The 14,785-nt window shown below is 37.0% G+C and overlaps 1 protein-coding gene and 1 pseudogene across 3 annotated transcripts in view; both read left to right on the top strand.

Moving 5' to 3' along the window:
* The window catches only part of LOC111148314 (EGF like repeats and discoidin domains 3), a 415,586-nt gene extending 409,431 nt beyond the window's left edge, over nt 1-6,155 (top strand). The window contains exon 11 of one of the 2 annotated variants that reach the window (XM_022504814.1): nt 5,295-6,155. In XM_022504814.1, coding sequence (XP_022360522.1) covers nt 5,295-5,444 — 150 coding nt within the window. In that variant the 3' untranslated portion in view covers nt 5,445-6,155. The remainder of the gene's footprint in view (nt 1-5,294) is intronic. The other variant, XM_022504815.1, reaches the window with a different exon arrangement.
* Nucleotides 287-832, top strand: LOC111148315 (annotated as a pseudogene). The gene has a single exon (XR_002640688.1). The product of XR_002640688.1 is annotated as a transcription factor BTF3 pseudogene (transcript).
* Nucleotides 6,156-14,785: the final 8,630 nt, after the last annotated feature.

Here is a 14,785-nt window from a genome sequence, read left to right as displayed (position 1 = left end):
AATAGCTTATTCGACTCTTGTATTTTCACAATATCTGGAATCCCATTTATAGTTCTAGTCTCCACATATTAAAAGAGAAATAATGAAATCTAGAACGGGGAGACCAAAAAGCCATAGGGATGAACTGATAGTTCCCTGAGGCCTTGCTAAAATACTGATTCATTAGCCTTAAAGAGCTTATGGAGGCTATCTAAAAATCCTTAAAATTGCTATTTGGGTGACATGAACAAAAATTCCAAAAGATTAGAACAATGGGAGTCTCTTTAAAACCTTTTTTCAGCCCTCTAGCTGCCATCTCGTGTCCCCGCGTGTGTGCACCTAATCTCAGCTGGTCCGCCCGAGACCCCCTGAGCGCCAACCCTAGTCCCCCGCGCGGTCCCATTTCCGCTCCAACAAGATGAAAGAAACTATCATGAACCAGGAGAAACTCGCCAAACTGCAAGCACAAGTGCGCATTGGTGGGAAAGAAACTGCTCCCCGAAAGAAGAAGGTGGTTCATAGAACAGCTACAGCAGATGATAAAAAACTTCAGTTCTCCTTAAAGAAGTTAGGGGTAAACAATATCTCTGGTATTGAGGAAGTGAATATGTTCACAAACCAAGGAACAGTGATCCACTTTAACAACCCCAAAGTTCAGGCATCGCTGGCAGCGAACACTTTCACCATTACAGGCCATGCTGAGACAAAGCAGCTGACAGAAATGCTACCCAGTATCTTAAACCAACTTGGTGCAGACAGTCTGACTAGTTTAAGAAGACTGGCTGAAGCTCTGCCCACACAATCTGTGGATGGAAAAGCACCACTTGCTACCGGAGAGGATGATGATGTATGAAGTTCCAGATCTTGTGGAGAATTTTGATGAAGCTTCCAAGAATGAAGCAAACTGAATTGAGTCAACTTCTGGAGAAGATAAAACTTGAAGAAGTTACTGGGAGCTGCTATTTTATATTATGACTGCTTTTTAAAATTTTGTTCATGGATCTGATAAAATCTAGATCTCTAATATTTTTAAGCCCAAGCCCCTCGGACACCGCAGCTCTTTTCAGTTTTTGCTTATACACAATTCATTCTTTGCAGCTAATTAAGCTGAAGAAGCCTGGGAATAAAGTTTGAAACAAGATTAATAAAGTTCTTTGCCTAGGAAAAAAAAAAAAGCTTTTCTCAGAAAGATTTATTTATTTTAAAGAGAGAGAGGGAGAGAAACCCAAACAGGGGCAGGGGCAGGGACAGAGGGAAATGAAAAGAGAGAGAGAATCTCAAGCAGACTCCCTGTTGAGTGTGGAGCCCAATGGGGTGGCTTGATCCCATAACCCTGAGATCATGACCTGAACAGAAACCAGGGGTCTGATGCTTAACCGACTGAGTCCACCCAGGTGCCCCTCTCTTTGAATTTTCTAATGCATTATTTAGGAAAAATAAAAAGAAGTATATCTTCACAGACCAGATGACAATCTAAATAAATAGTATGTGCAAGAAATTCCCCCAAGAATTCCTCAACATTTGTGAAAGGCAGTTAGAGGTCATGGCTGCTAAGAGAAGCTGAGTACACCCAGCTGTCTGATGGTGTCATGAAGGAGAACCCTGCCTTCTTGGCAGTCTCCCATTGATGATGTCTACTCTGGCCTGAATAGACCATTGTCCCTAATGAAGAATGACAAGTCTTATCTTACAAAAAAAAAAAAAAAAAAAAAAAAAAATTAAAAGTTGCTGGAAGCAACATTTAATTGTTTTATCTGACAGTCTCTCTGTGTTGAGATTTGAATCCTCATTAGAATCTGATTTGAATTTTAACGATTATCACAGGAGAGTTGACGTTGAAAAGCCAGATCCAAGATCTCAGCCACATGAAGGCAGTGGCAGTTCTCTCTATTATCCTCTAGGTTGTAATTTGGAAGCCTCTCCAAAGTACCTTTGGTGCCTTTTTCTTGAGGGCCTGTATGTTGGGAAAAGCCCGATAGATCCCTAAGCATTATCGTGTCTGAGTACATCAGCAAACTTGTCATCGGCTAATTAGCTAAGCCTCCTCCTGAAACTGAAGCATATGCATACTCTTTTCTAAAAACTTCTCAAACTGTGTTTCTCATATCCAGTTTTTCCCTTCTAAATGGAGATATGTTTTCCATCGGTCTTTTCAGACTTTGGTATCAATTGAGTTGCTTATATCTCTGAAGTGTGAACATAAAAGCCCATTTCTAGAATTTTTACCCATTTTTATTTTTTTTTATTTTTTTTTTTTTAAAGATTTTATTTATTTATTTGACAGAGAGAGAGATCACAAGTAGACGGAGAGGCAGGCAGAGAGAGAGAGAGAGAGAGAGGGAAGCAGGCTCCCCGCTGAGCAGAGAGCCCGATGCGGGACTCGATCCCAGGACCCTGAGATCATGACCTGAGCCGAAGGCAGCGGCTTAACCCACTGAGCCACCCAGGCGCCCAAGAAAACCCATTTTTAAAAGTTAACTAAAAATACTGAGTTTGCATTCCTTTGCTGGATAAAACACAGAACTAGCATTCTTAAGCATGATCTTCCTAGTGCTGGAGACAAGGAAACAGTACATGGGCCACCTGTTTGCACAGCAAGTACAAGATGTCGTTCTCGAATTTGCACGTATGTACTTTGTGTTCTCTGCTGTGTCATTACTGAGAGACTTCCAAAAATAAAACTGTTGTCTTCACTACCTTTAGGCCATGGTTTGGGTGATTCCAATGTGGATTGTGGCTGTTTTTCTGTGAAAATGTTTGTTTTTTAAATTATACTATTTTAGGAAACTTCATTTAATCTTTTCAATGAGCATTCAAATAGCTATGCCTTTCACACCTTGAATCAGAAGTGTCACAGTTGAATGCAGTTTCAGAGCTAATGTAGTTTCTCTAAATTGTATTCTCCATTATAAAGGCTAAGTATAATATTTCAACTATTTCTTTCTGGGTTGATAGTTTCTTATTGAAACTTGTGCTGAAGACCAGTGACTTCAAAGAAAATTATTTCTTACTGTGTATCCTTCCCAAGAAGTGGTATGACCCTGTATTTCAGTCTGTTATAGATCTTATGAAAGTTAATGAATTTAAATTCTATTATTCCGAAGAAACACATTAACTTCTCTAGCAAGGCTCTGAAATTGGATTTGAGATTCTATATTTAACTGTAACACCACAGTCTCAGCGAAGTATTTGAATCCAACATCGTATGTCAGGGAGAATGTCAGGAAACCATAGAAGGTACTCTCTTATTTTCCGCTTTGGCAATGACAACCTCTCTGAGGATTTTTGGTGAGTGTCTGTGTGGTATATTCTATACATGTGAGCTTCTACTAACAGAGACACCGTTATTTAGTAACACACTTAAATCCAGAATTAGTTCTTGGTTGGTCAGTGCAAAGCCAGAGCATTACTGAGGATAAATTTTCTATTAAATGAAAATGAATTCAGATATGCCAGGATGATGAATTCTAGACTTGGCACAGTTCGGTATTCTTTTCTTCAGCAAATATTTATTCAAAAATTGCCTTTGAGATATATTTTGTGTCAGGTTGAAAAATTGTCCCCCACCAGGTGGGGATGGCACTTCGCATTTGCCCTCAATGACACATAATCTTTCCGTGGAACCAGCAGAAAGATTGCCCCATCTTGTCTGTTGCTTCTATTAATCAGTGCCATTGTCTAATGCCTTTGAGAGGATTTCTTTATTTTTCCCTACCCAGGAAACCTTTTGTGATCATGTGAGACTGAGCCAACTTATTCTAGAAGGCCATTTTTAAAACATTCCCTTTAATTTTAGAATGTTCAAAGACATGGGTTAAATATTCTATCATGTAGTGATGGAGTTTCTTTTTCTTTTCCCCCCTTTGGGGAATTTTTGTTTCACGTCTCCCTTTAGCGATATAGTAATGTTTTGATCTTAAGCAAGAAAGAAATTATCTTCCAATTATAAGATGCCTCATCAAGTTAAAAGGGGAAAGTCTGAAGAGATTCTTCATTATCCTATTTGAGCTAAAATGAAAATGTGAATATAAAAAAAGTTAGAAATTACTTAAATAATAAGTGTGCAGACTCTATAGATGAAAAATGATGAAATCTTCAAGTAAGACTAAATATTATGAATGCATGAATTTCTCCCAAAGTAATGTCTAATTTAATGTCGTTCCTATTAGGATCCCAGTGTTCTGATTTTGTTTTTTCTGAAGCAAGCACTTTGCAAAATGATTATAAAGATCTCTTTGGAGAGAAAAATAGTCATAAATTCTCTTTAAAAGAAAAAAAAAAGCTTTGAAACAAAAGATTGGTGGAGAAGAATCCAGTGCCAACATGTCAGGATGGTCTAAGTCACAATGATCACAACAATATTGCAGGGATCCAGGAATGAATAGACACAGAAACCAAAAACAACAACAACAACGTTCAAAATAGCATTGATTGCATTATTTCTCTTGGGGATGGGTTAATTTTGTTGTCTGTGAGAAGCGAGCAAAGGACATTGTGATAGGGAGTGTTGTGCTCACCAAATATCCATGTGCTCCTCCCGATTCCCAGCCTCCTTTGCAGCTGGGCCAGGCTGATATAATTAGTTAAGGTCAATGATATGTATCTAGAAATGATGTAAGCTGCTGCTATACTGTGTTCTTTAAAACATCCTGCCCAGTCTAATAACTCTCTCTCACCTTGCCCTTTGTCAATGTGGACGCCACAAGTTTCAGATGATGGCTTCAATTTGCAAGCAGCCTGGATCTCAGAATCACTCCTTAGAAGAGAGCACCTTCCGCAACTGCTTAACCTATACCAGCCCATGACAGAAGCAAGAAATAAATATCTGTTGCATTAAAAGAAACCTGATAGGCAGATGAAGATGATAGATCTATGCCTCAGATTCCCAATTTCATCTTATTTAACTCTTTAAATTAAACATTACTTGATAATTTATATTTTTAAGACTTAATTTATTTATTTATTTGAGAGAGAGAGCGAGAGAGCATGGACTATTGAGGGTGTGGCGGTAGGTAAGGGCAGAGAGAGAAGCAGAGTCCCGAGGAGCAGGGAGCCCAAAGCAGGGCTTGATCCCAGGACCCTGAGATCGTTACCCGAGCTGAAGGCAGACTCAACCCACTGAGCCATCCAGGCACTCCAACAACTTAACTTTAAAATGATCATTTAAAAAGAAGCTGCAATAATTTGTTTTGAAAAACATATTTAGTTATCAAAATCTCACGTTTAGGAAGAAGGTTCCAAACAAAAAAATGATAAAAATGATTCCCAGGAAAAAGAAGGCTGTATGATTGATATTCTTTGCTCTTTTCTATTAGGTTTTCCAGGGCAATTTTGACAATGATACCCACAGGAAAAACGTCATCGACCCTCCAATCTATGCACGGCACATCAGAATCCTCCCTTGGTCCTGGTATGGGAGGATCACGCTACGCTCAGAGCTGCTGGGTTGTACAGAGGAAGAGTGAGGAGCGTCCATGCCCCATAGCCCTCCTCTCTGTCTCCCTGAAAGTATCTCCATGGAATGAACTGGGCAAACTCTGTAGGAAACTGAATGGGATTTTTCATGAAAAAGTGCTCAAATTATGGTAGGCCACTGTCTTTTTAAGGAGGTCTAAGCCTGCCTTTTCAATGGTTTAATTTGATTTTTATTGTTTAAATTGCTTAAGCCACATCACATTAACTTGTGAGTTACTTTCAGTCATTGTTTTTTGGATTATTCACAATGGTTGGAATATATTAAGGGAAGAAGTAGCACTCTTTTGATAGCAAGGATAAAAAAAAACTCATAGTTATCAAATTAAAGCAAGAGTTGATAGAGCTTTTATAATCAATACTCAGATAATACTTATAAAAGGTACACTGCAATGTTAGCAATAAGTTTTTTTTTTCTTCTCTAATAACTCTACATGATTCTAATTGTTTCCCCTCTGCCTACCAATCACTGTCAGTGTTTATAACAGAATTTTGAAGAATCTGTTACATGCAGTACTAATTGATATTATAATTCTCATTTTACTTTCATTATTTCTAATCAAATATATCATGTAATCTTTTTTCTTTTCATTCTATTCTATATTCTTTATATTGTACATTGACTGAATAAGTCCATATTTTTTTCTAAATGAGTTTTTCCTGTTATTTGCCTAAAAGTTTCATGTTTATGTGTGTGTGTATGTATACATATATATACATATATATATACATATATATGGATATATATATATGGAACATGATTGCCTATCAGTAGATTGATCATATTTAATATCAGTAGATTGAATCTGAAATTCTATTTTTGAAGGAAGCTATAACTATGTAATTTCCGAATACTTCCTTGATGAAAAACCCAATACTACCATTTTGCAAGATAAACAACAACAAAATAATATTATGTCCCTTTAAACCGGAATTTTAAACTTTATTTTGATGGTAATTACGTAGCCTTATCTTTACTTTAAAATAGCAGAATAATGAATTCTGTGTTTGTCCACTTAAAATTTTTTTAGCAAACAAATATTAACACAGTGCTGCAGAGTCTGGCCAAGCATACTCATCATCTCTTTGTTCATCTCTGCATTTCCTGTGAAACTAGAATTTGACTGAGGCTTGAATGAAACTGGTGGCAATTTCCTAGGAAAGCACATTGTGTAGTTATTTGAGAAAAGTATTTACTAATGACAATGTAGTAGATCATTTTAAGATGGAAATTGATTTCTATTTATTTTGCTTCGGAGGTCCTGAAAAAAGAAGCAATTGTCATAACAATTTGTTATTGATAATGGAGGTTTCATTGACATGTCTCTCAAATTAAAGCTCACACTGCTTCCATAATAGTCCTCAGCATCTAATTTATAAGCTTAACAAGTATTTGTTTTATAAGGCTTAGACACAGAATTATTGGAGTTTTAAATTAAGGGTCCTGGAAAAGAAAGTATGGTATGTGTACAAAATGTTAAGGTCCTGTGCAACACTGAGAAGTCTTTTTTCCCCCTATTATTTGTGCTGCATAACAAAAGCCACTAGACTGTTATTGTCTTGTCTGTCTATGTGTTAACCGCATTTCTTAATGATGTATATATGGAGTGGGTCTTCAAGCATAGTGAAGAATTTAAAGGGAAAGTCAATCATAATGGTGTTTTTAATAAGAGCAGAATTAAGACTGGCTGGCCACACATTTGTCCTATGTCCACAGGCTTTCTACTTCAGGTTCTTATGAAATTGTTGATCTGAAGCATCTGAAATGGTGATCATTTTTCGGCATCTTTCACAACTTTGTTAGGTCCTCAATATTGCCTTTTCAGACAACTTTAAAATTAGGAATTAAATCTTTTTAATTTCCTCAATGTTAAAGTCATATTACAAATAATTATTTAGATCCAAAAAGAGACATACTTACTGTCTAGCCAATGCCTTTTATTTTTTTAAACATCTACTGTCCCACCAAATTTCTAGCTGTTTTCCTTTGCAGACTATGCACGATTCTTCATTCTAAACAGAGTATGTTTTAGAAATTATGAGTCATGCTTTATAATGATTTACTTTCTCAAAATTATTCGTGGCCTCTTGTGATGTTTTGAATTTTATTTTATTGATAGTTTTTTAAACAAATATTTTCAAAGGGAGTTTGTTAAACTTAACACTCCTTACCTTTTAGAAATGCACTGAAATGGCTTTCTCTTGCTTGTGCATTTTCTCTCTGCTCTCTGTGCACTTCACCAACGTGGCATGACCAACAGGATATGTTTGTCCCATGATGTCTCAAATTCATGACAACAGAGGGATTCCCACATGTGTTGATGTTAACAATTCCTATGAAGTAGTATGTAGCTTTTGTGTCGTTTGTTTCAATGACACCAAAGGGAAACAAATTTATTCTACTTAAATTCACACTGAAACAAGTAAAATCTTAGAAGAAGAACACACAGAAAAGTCACCTACTCTTCACTATATGGAGTAGCGATGATATGCTAATTTTGTAATCTATGAAATTAACACTTTAAACATCTCTGTTTTATCTATGTCCTGTTGAAAGCACTTATCATAGTCACTAATTCTAATTTCAGGGTTGACTTTCTCTTTCTGAATGGCTTCAAAGGATTGGTGTGAACTTTGAAGACTTAGGGTACTAATGATTGTATCTTTGCTAGTCAACAAATTATGAAACATAGTACTCCCTACTGGCATCTGATGTGTCAGTAAGTACAGAAGTTACTAAGACACAAATAGCCTTTGCAAACTTTCAAGCTGTGTAATATTTCAATGTTGGTTTTTTCCTTTGTATATATACTTAAATCATGTAGGATGTTGTAAAATTAGTATGACCTTGTCTAGTCTTCAATCTTCAAATAAAACTTTTGAAAATCTGGGATACATTTGAAGCAGTTGTAATTAAACACATGACAGAATATACAAATTGTCTGAATGGCCACTACTCTTAACTACATACTTGATGTAATTTTTTTTGTACTAGACAATTAAGCAAATACATAAAAAAAGAGAAATTACAATAGCCTCCAAATACCCATTGCTATCAGCTAACTTTGATTTTCCAGAATTATTAAAATGTGTGTTTTATGCATTTCTCCCACTCCTTTCAGCTGTGCCAAATTTATTGGAATACAGGTAACCCAAAGTCATTTTTTGCCTCATACATATTTAAAATTTTGTGTTCCAGGATTGATCTGGCCATTGTTAACCACATGCCGTTGCTATCACTTCTAGTATTTTTTAAAATACGTGATTCTCAGGAGCATAATGAAGAGATCCCGTCAATAGTGAGCAATAACACAAACACTAATAATATATTTTACCCATGTAATGTCAGCTATTGCTTAAAGACAGAACACTTGGCTTCTTCATGAGCCCTGTTTCTGCCTCTCTGGAAGTCATGGGTAAAACATTAAGTCTATGTTCTTCCCAATTCTTAGATATTTTCTTAAGATTCAAAAATCTAGGAGAAGAAAAGTAAGCTATTAGATGTTGATTCCTTAGTTGAGTTTCGATGAATCTCTGAGAGTTCTTGGTATCAACTTATGTGTGTTGCTGTAGTCAAGCATGTTCCGCTTTAACTGCACTTGAATGTGAACACTTCAGTGGGCCTCCATGGCTTGCCTTACCTTTTCACATACACAAACACATACAAAGATGCTTTTATAAGTTAAATATGTATATATACATATATATCGTATTATATTATATTATATTTAATATATGTTTAAGAAGGCCAGTAAAGAATCAAGACAACATCTATACAGGGTAAAAATTTATTGCGATAGAATAATTACTCAACAGAAAAACTTCCAATTATGAAGCTTTTAAATTACTGATTCAAGATGTAGAGACAATAGAAACATTTAGAATTCCAAGGAGGAAAGTCTGACCATGTTGAAATTTGTTTTAAAAAATCTATTAAGAGGGACGCCTGGGTGGCTCAGTTGGTTGAGCAGCTGCCTTCAGCTCAGGTCATGATCCTGGTGTCCTGGGATGGAGTCCCACATCAGGCTCCTTGCTTGGCAGGGAGCCTGCTTCTCCCTCTGCCTCTGCCTGCCACTCTGTCTGCCTGTGCTCGCTCTAGCTCCTCTCTCTCTCTGACAAATAAATAAATAAAATCTTTAAAAAAAAATCTATTAAGAATAACATCATGGATGGAAGATATTCTCTCTGTGGAACATGGAAGTTTAAAACATCTAGCATTTCAACTGTGAGTACATGATTTTAAGATGTTGGTAAAGAAACAATTATTCTTACTGTCAATGATGCGTTACTCTCTATCTCTCCTCCCTAAGGCTAGTTTAAGACAGTAGTAACGATCGAATTACTGTGTTATCTATTTGTACAAAATACTGCCTCTAGCCTTCAAGATGCAAAACGACCCTTTTACCTGAGCAGCTAAAATGGAGGATTAAACCACTTTGCTAGCTGAGAAATACCTGAGCTACTCTGAAACAGAATGCAATGTTAAATCTGTCTTTACAAAGAAAAAATACCTAGTGTGTGTAGCAATTTTCCTATTGATTTTGAAGGGGGAAATAGGATTCTTTGCAGTATCTGCAACTCATATTAGACGTTTCAAAATTGCTACCAAATAAAGTGTCTTCCACAGTAGGCAAGTGGCACTTACTTGGAGAGTGATTCTATCAGATGAATTTGGTAACAGAAACAGGAAAACATTTTTGGAAAAGGCTCCTCATTTAGTTGTTTTTGCATATCTTGGCAGGAGTTGACTGAGTCATTTGAAAACACTAATGCTGTGGAAATATGGTATAGTAGCATCACCAAATGGTCACCATATTACATGATTAGGCATTGCATATGGTGACTGCCTCTGACTTAATTTTATTTTAATGTCCTCAAAGGCAGGAACCACACTCTTCTGTATTTATGTAAAGTCCCTCTAGTGCCATTTACATGCTCATCCATTAATATGTTAATAATGATGATGAATTGACATAAGCTCAACTTGCTGCTACCTGGAAAAGAAGTGGTGGGAATTGAACTGATGCTGTGTTCAAACAGTAAGTCCCCCGTGGCCAGTACGGAAACAGCTTTGTAATGACTTATGTTAAGCAGCAGGGCCCGGACATTGTTGAGAATTAAGGGGAAAGGCAACTGGGAGTGGACTGCATGCCTATGATGGAGAAAGAATGTTTCCAATAATAAATGACTTCAGTGGCAGATTAAACCTGGATTTGCCCATATTTTATAATTGTTCCACTTCCTAGTGATTAATAGAGCTAATCATATAAAAATAATAAATAAAAACATATTTGAAAATAATGTATTTTAAATTTTATTTATTTATTTGACAGACAGAGATCACAAGTAGGCAGAGAGGTAGGCAGAGAGAGAGGGGGAAGCAGGCTCTCTGCTGAGCAGAGAGCCCGATGTGGGGCTCGATCCCAGGACCCTGGGATCATGACCTGAGCCGAAGGCAGAGGCTTTAACCCACTGAGTCACCCAGGCGCCCCGAAAATATGTATTTTAAAAATAATAAAATGTAAGAGAATTCTATTTTATTTTTAAAATAATGATAGTAAAATAGTAATAATACTAATAGTTTAAAAAAGGACTAGCGTTTTAGTGGAACTGTGGCAGGCCAGTGGCTCTGGCAGACAGGATTAGTATAGTGCTTCCTGAGCTCAGTGGCTTTTTCCACCGGGGCTTGGGACAGAGGAATTGAACAGAGAGGTGAAAGAGAGCATATTACAGAGAGTGCCCCCCATAATTAACCTCAAGTGGTTTAACCTCCTCAGTTCTCAAATTTCTTAGTAATAATATGGGAGAATGCTATTTTTTTTAAAAAGAGTTTATTTATTTATTTGAGAGATAGCATGACTGGAGCTGGGGGCAGCAGGAGCAGAGGGAGAGCGAGAAGTAGGCTCCCCACTGAGCAAGGAGCCTGAGGCGGGCTCCATCCCAAGAGGATGGGACCATAACCTGGGTTGAAGGCAGACACTAAAACGACTGAGCCACCCAGGTGCCCCCAGAAAAATACTACTTTTTTAATAGCAGATGCAGTCTGCTATTGTCTGAATGTTTGTGTAACCCCCAAATTCATATGTTGAAATGCTAACCCCTAAGGTAGTGGTGTAGGAGGCGGGTCTTGGGAGGTGATTAAGTCATAGGGGTGGAGCCCCTATGACTAGCTCCCTAGTCCCTTCCACGGTATGAAGACACAATAGAAAGACGCTAGCTATGAACCAGGAAATAGGCCCTCCCTTGACTGTGCTGGTGTCTTGGACTTGGACTCCACAGCCTCGGAAAGTAGATGCATGAGCGATACTTCTCTGTTGTTTATAAGTTCCCCAGCCTGTGATATTGTGTGACAGTAGCCTGAATAAACGGAGACACATTCCTAAAAGAAACCTGTTTTTAGGGGTATAAATATCTGGATAAGCTGCTTGGGTTGTGTACTGAGACTCCAAGAGCCATGTCTGAACAATACTAAGTGTTTTTCATACTTCTATGGGTAAGAAATTGGTGGATTAGGACCAGTAATTTTTTTTAATTAAATAAACTAGGAGAGGAGTGGAGAAAGGCAGAGGGGAGGAGAGGAATGAGTCCACTGTAAAAATTCTTTCCTAAGACATTTTTCTCTCAATTTTATTCCTGTGCATATTCGTGTTCTTGACCACAGCATAAATTAGTTTTCTTACTGGGAGACACAGTCATAAACATTTGAAAACCACAGCAACATGGTCATGAACTGCTTTCTAAATGCATAGTGTCTGCTAGCTGCCTGGTGTGCTAGGTGGTCAGTGTGAGTTTAGAGCCAGAATTGGATGGATCCTGGCAACAAGAGGCTTTTATAGGCTTGGCAGGCCAGAGAGGACTGTGGTGCCAGAGGCTGATAGGCTTTTTAAGAAAACAAAGATACTATCCAAAGAATCATGTGTATTTTTTCTATGTGGTGGATAAAGTCCTTTGCCCTTCTCCCCGTAAAATATTCTGATATAAGTTTTTCCCTATTCTCTTTCATTGTTTATTCTGCTTGGGAATAATTCTGCTAGGAAAGGTATGGCCAACTACTGCGTCTGGCCTGAAGGTAAGTTTGCAGTATGAGCAGAGGCAACCTATGGGGTCCTGCCGCTTGGGGTTAAATATAATGCAGGTCCATGTGTTTCTTTGTTTGTTTGTTTGTTTGTTGAACCAACTTTGATGCTTGTTTCTTCTAACGGATTTTTCTACAGTCACTTGTGGTTTAAAAATCCATAATCTGGTTCCCCCATACCCTCATTCTAACCTTCTCAGGCTGTTTTCAGAAACTCTTACTACTAATTCCTGGCTTGAGAGCATTCCTACCTAAATCGAGTATCAAACACTTACGCTTCTGAATTGTAGCATTAGGCTGTAATTCAGGTCCTATAAAATAGTAAATCATTTCCACTTTCACTGAAGATATAAATAAAGCTGAATTCTTTTATAAATAACACTGTAGAAACTAGTTTTAAGTAGTTAAACTATTAAGTTTAACTATTCAGTTAAACTTTGAAGATTAACCAACCTCTTTTTAAAAGCATTCTTTGAGCAAAATTCAAGTACGATGCAAGGTTCTGGACATACAGAGATAAAAAGACTGACTCTTAGGAACTCACAGTGTGGAGGGCAGTAGGAGGCTAACAAGAAAGGAAACAATTACATTGGGCTGTATAACAAAAATATGTTCAAAGTGCAAAGAGAACATAAAACGGAACTTATACCAGCAAAAATTCAGTGAGGGAAGACAGTCTGAGAAAGTTAACATCTGAAATGACACCAAAACTATCTAAGTTAATATTCACGACACTGAAACATCCAATTTACCAGTGTGACAACTCTAGGAAGAATGAAATAACATGTCCTCTTTGTAAGAGGAGAAAGAGGAGTGGGGCACCTGGGTAGCTCAAGCATCTGAATCCTGATTTCAGCTCAGGTCATGATCTTGGTGTCTGTTGATTGAGCCCCGTGACGGGCTTCCTGCTGGGTGTGGAGCCTGCTTTGTATTCTCCCTGTCCTTCTAACCCTCCCTCTCCCCTCTTTCTCTTAAAAGAAAAAAAAAAAAAAAAAATGGAGTAGCAGGAAGAGGTTAGATTTGTCCAGGTTGTAGAGCTCTGGTTTGCACATACCTAGATCTTGGAGGTCTCCCACCCAGTTCAATACTCTTTTTCTTCTTTCAAGTCAAAAATTCCTGAAAAATATGTTTTTTTATATACATTAACAACAGGAATGATTTGCCTCCAACCCAGAATGCATTGTTTCTTCTGCAGTTTCTCCTATTGTTCTAAATAATTTAATGCATCAGTATTCTCTAATAACATGTATTTGAAATAATTGATCAGTGGGTGAAATGTTGACCATCACATGAATATATGAAGAAAGATCCACAAAAACAACTAATGACTACTGTGAGGTATCAATCAACATTTTTTCAAAGGTGAGTAATAAGTCCAAAACATCAAATCACCTATCCGTAGACACAGTAAATGGCCATCCCCTTGTGGAGAGCATGAGATCTTTAATGTAATAATCAAAAATATTTATATTCAAGAAAAAGCTGAAAATAGAGCTCTATTATCTACAGATATTTTCAATTTTTAAAAAAAGAATTTCACAGTATGCAATGAAAACACAGAACTACCCCTTCTTGAGTTCTAGTTATCAATATTTAAAATTTAATATACACTTGATTAGGAAAGAAGCTGAGTGGTGACTAATATCTTAGAAAATAAAGCTTGGGTGCTAACACAATTTAAGGAACCAACTTCTTAGCGATACATGGATGGTATTATCTTTTTCATTCCCTGATGACTTTTCAATTAGTAGAATTAGGAGCTTAATCAGTGACAAATAACCTTGAGTAGCCTCATGTAATCAGTAAATTAAATTTCTATAACTTGATTTAAATAGTCAATTCTCTGTCCAACATTCATCAGTGAACCAGAATAAGCTGAGAGAATCTTAGACAACTGAAATTAAGGGACCACCAAGTCTGGGTTGCATTTGTTTAAATGTTTAATTCTCTAGGTTGTATAAATTCAATGTCTTCAATATATTCAAGAAAGGACAGTATAACCTCAGGAAGTCTTTAACAATCCTAATGGTTAGTGAATCTTGTTTTTAATATTTGAATTAATCCTGGCTGAAACTGAACCTATGTATTTCATTAAAATAAAAAAACAACTGGTAGTTAAGGTAATTTAACAATCAGTCTGTTCTTACTCTTCCCAAGGAAAAAAAAAAGTCCTTGTTCTTTCATGTCACTTCAAATGCTTAAAACTTACTCATGTTTTAAATGATCTTCTGAAAAGGTAAGGCATCAAACTGGGTAAGG

The sequence above is a fragment of the Enhydra lutris genome, unplaced genomic scaffold (genome assembly GCF_002288905.1).
Source record: "Enhydra lutris kenyoni isolate GAN:26980312 unplaced genomic scaffold, ASM228890v2 scaffoldscaffold19, whole genome shotgun sequence".
Lineage (NCBI taxonomy): Eukaryota > Metazoa > Chordata > Mammalia > Carnivora > Mustelidae > Enhydra > Enhydra lutris.
This window is presented reverse-complemented; position numbering and strand designations above follow the sequence as displayed.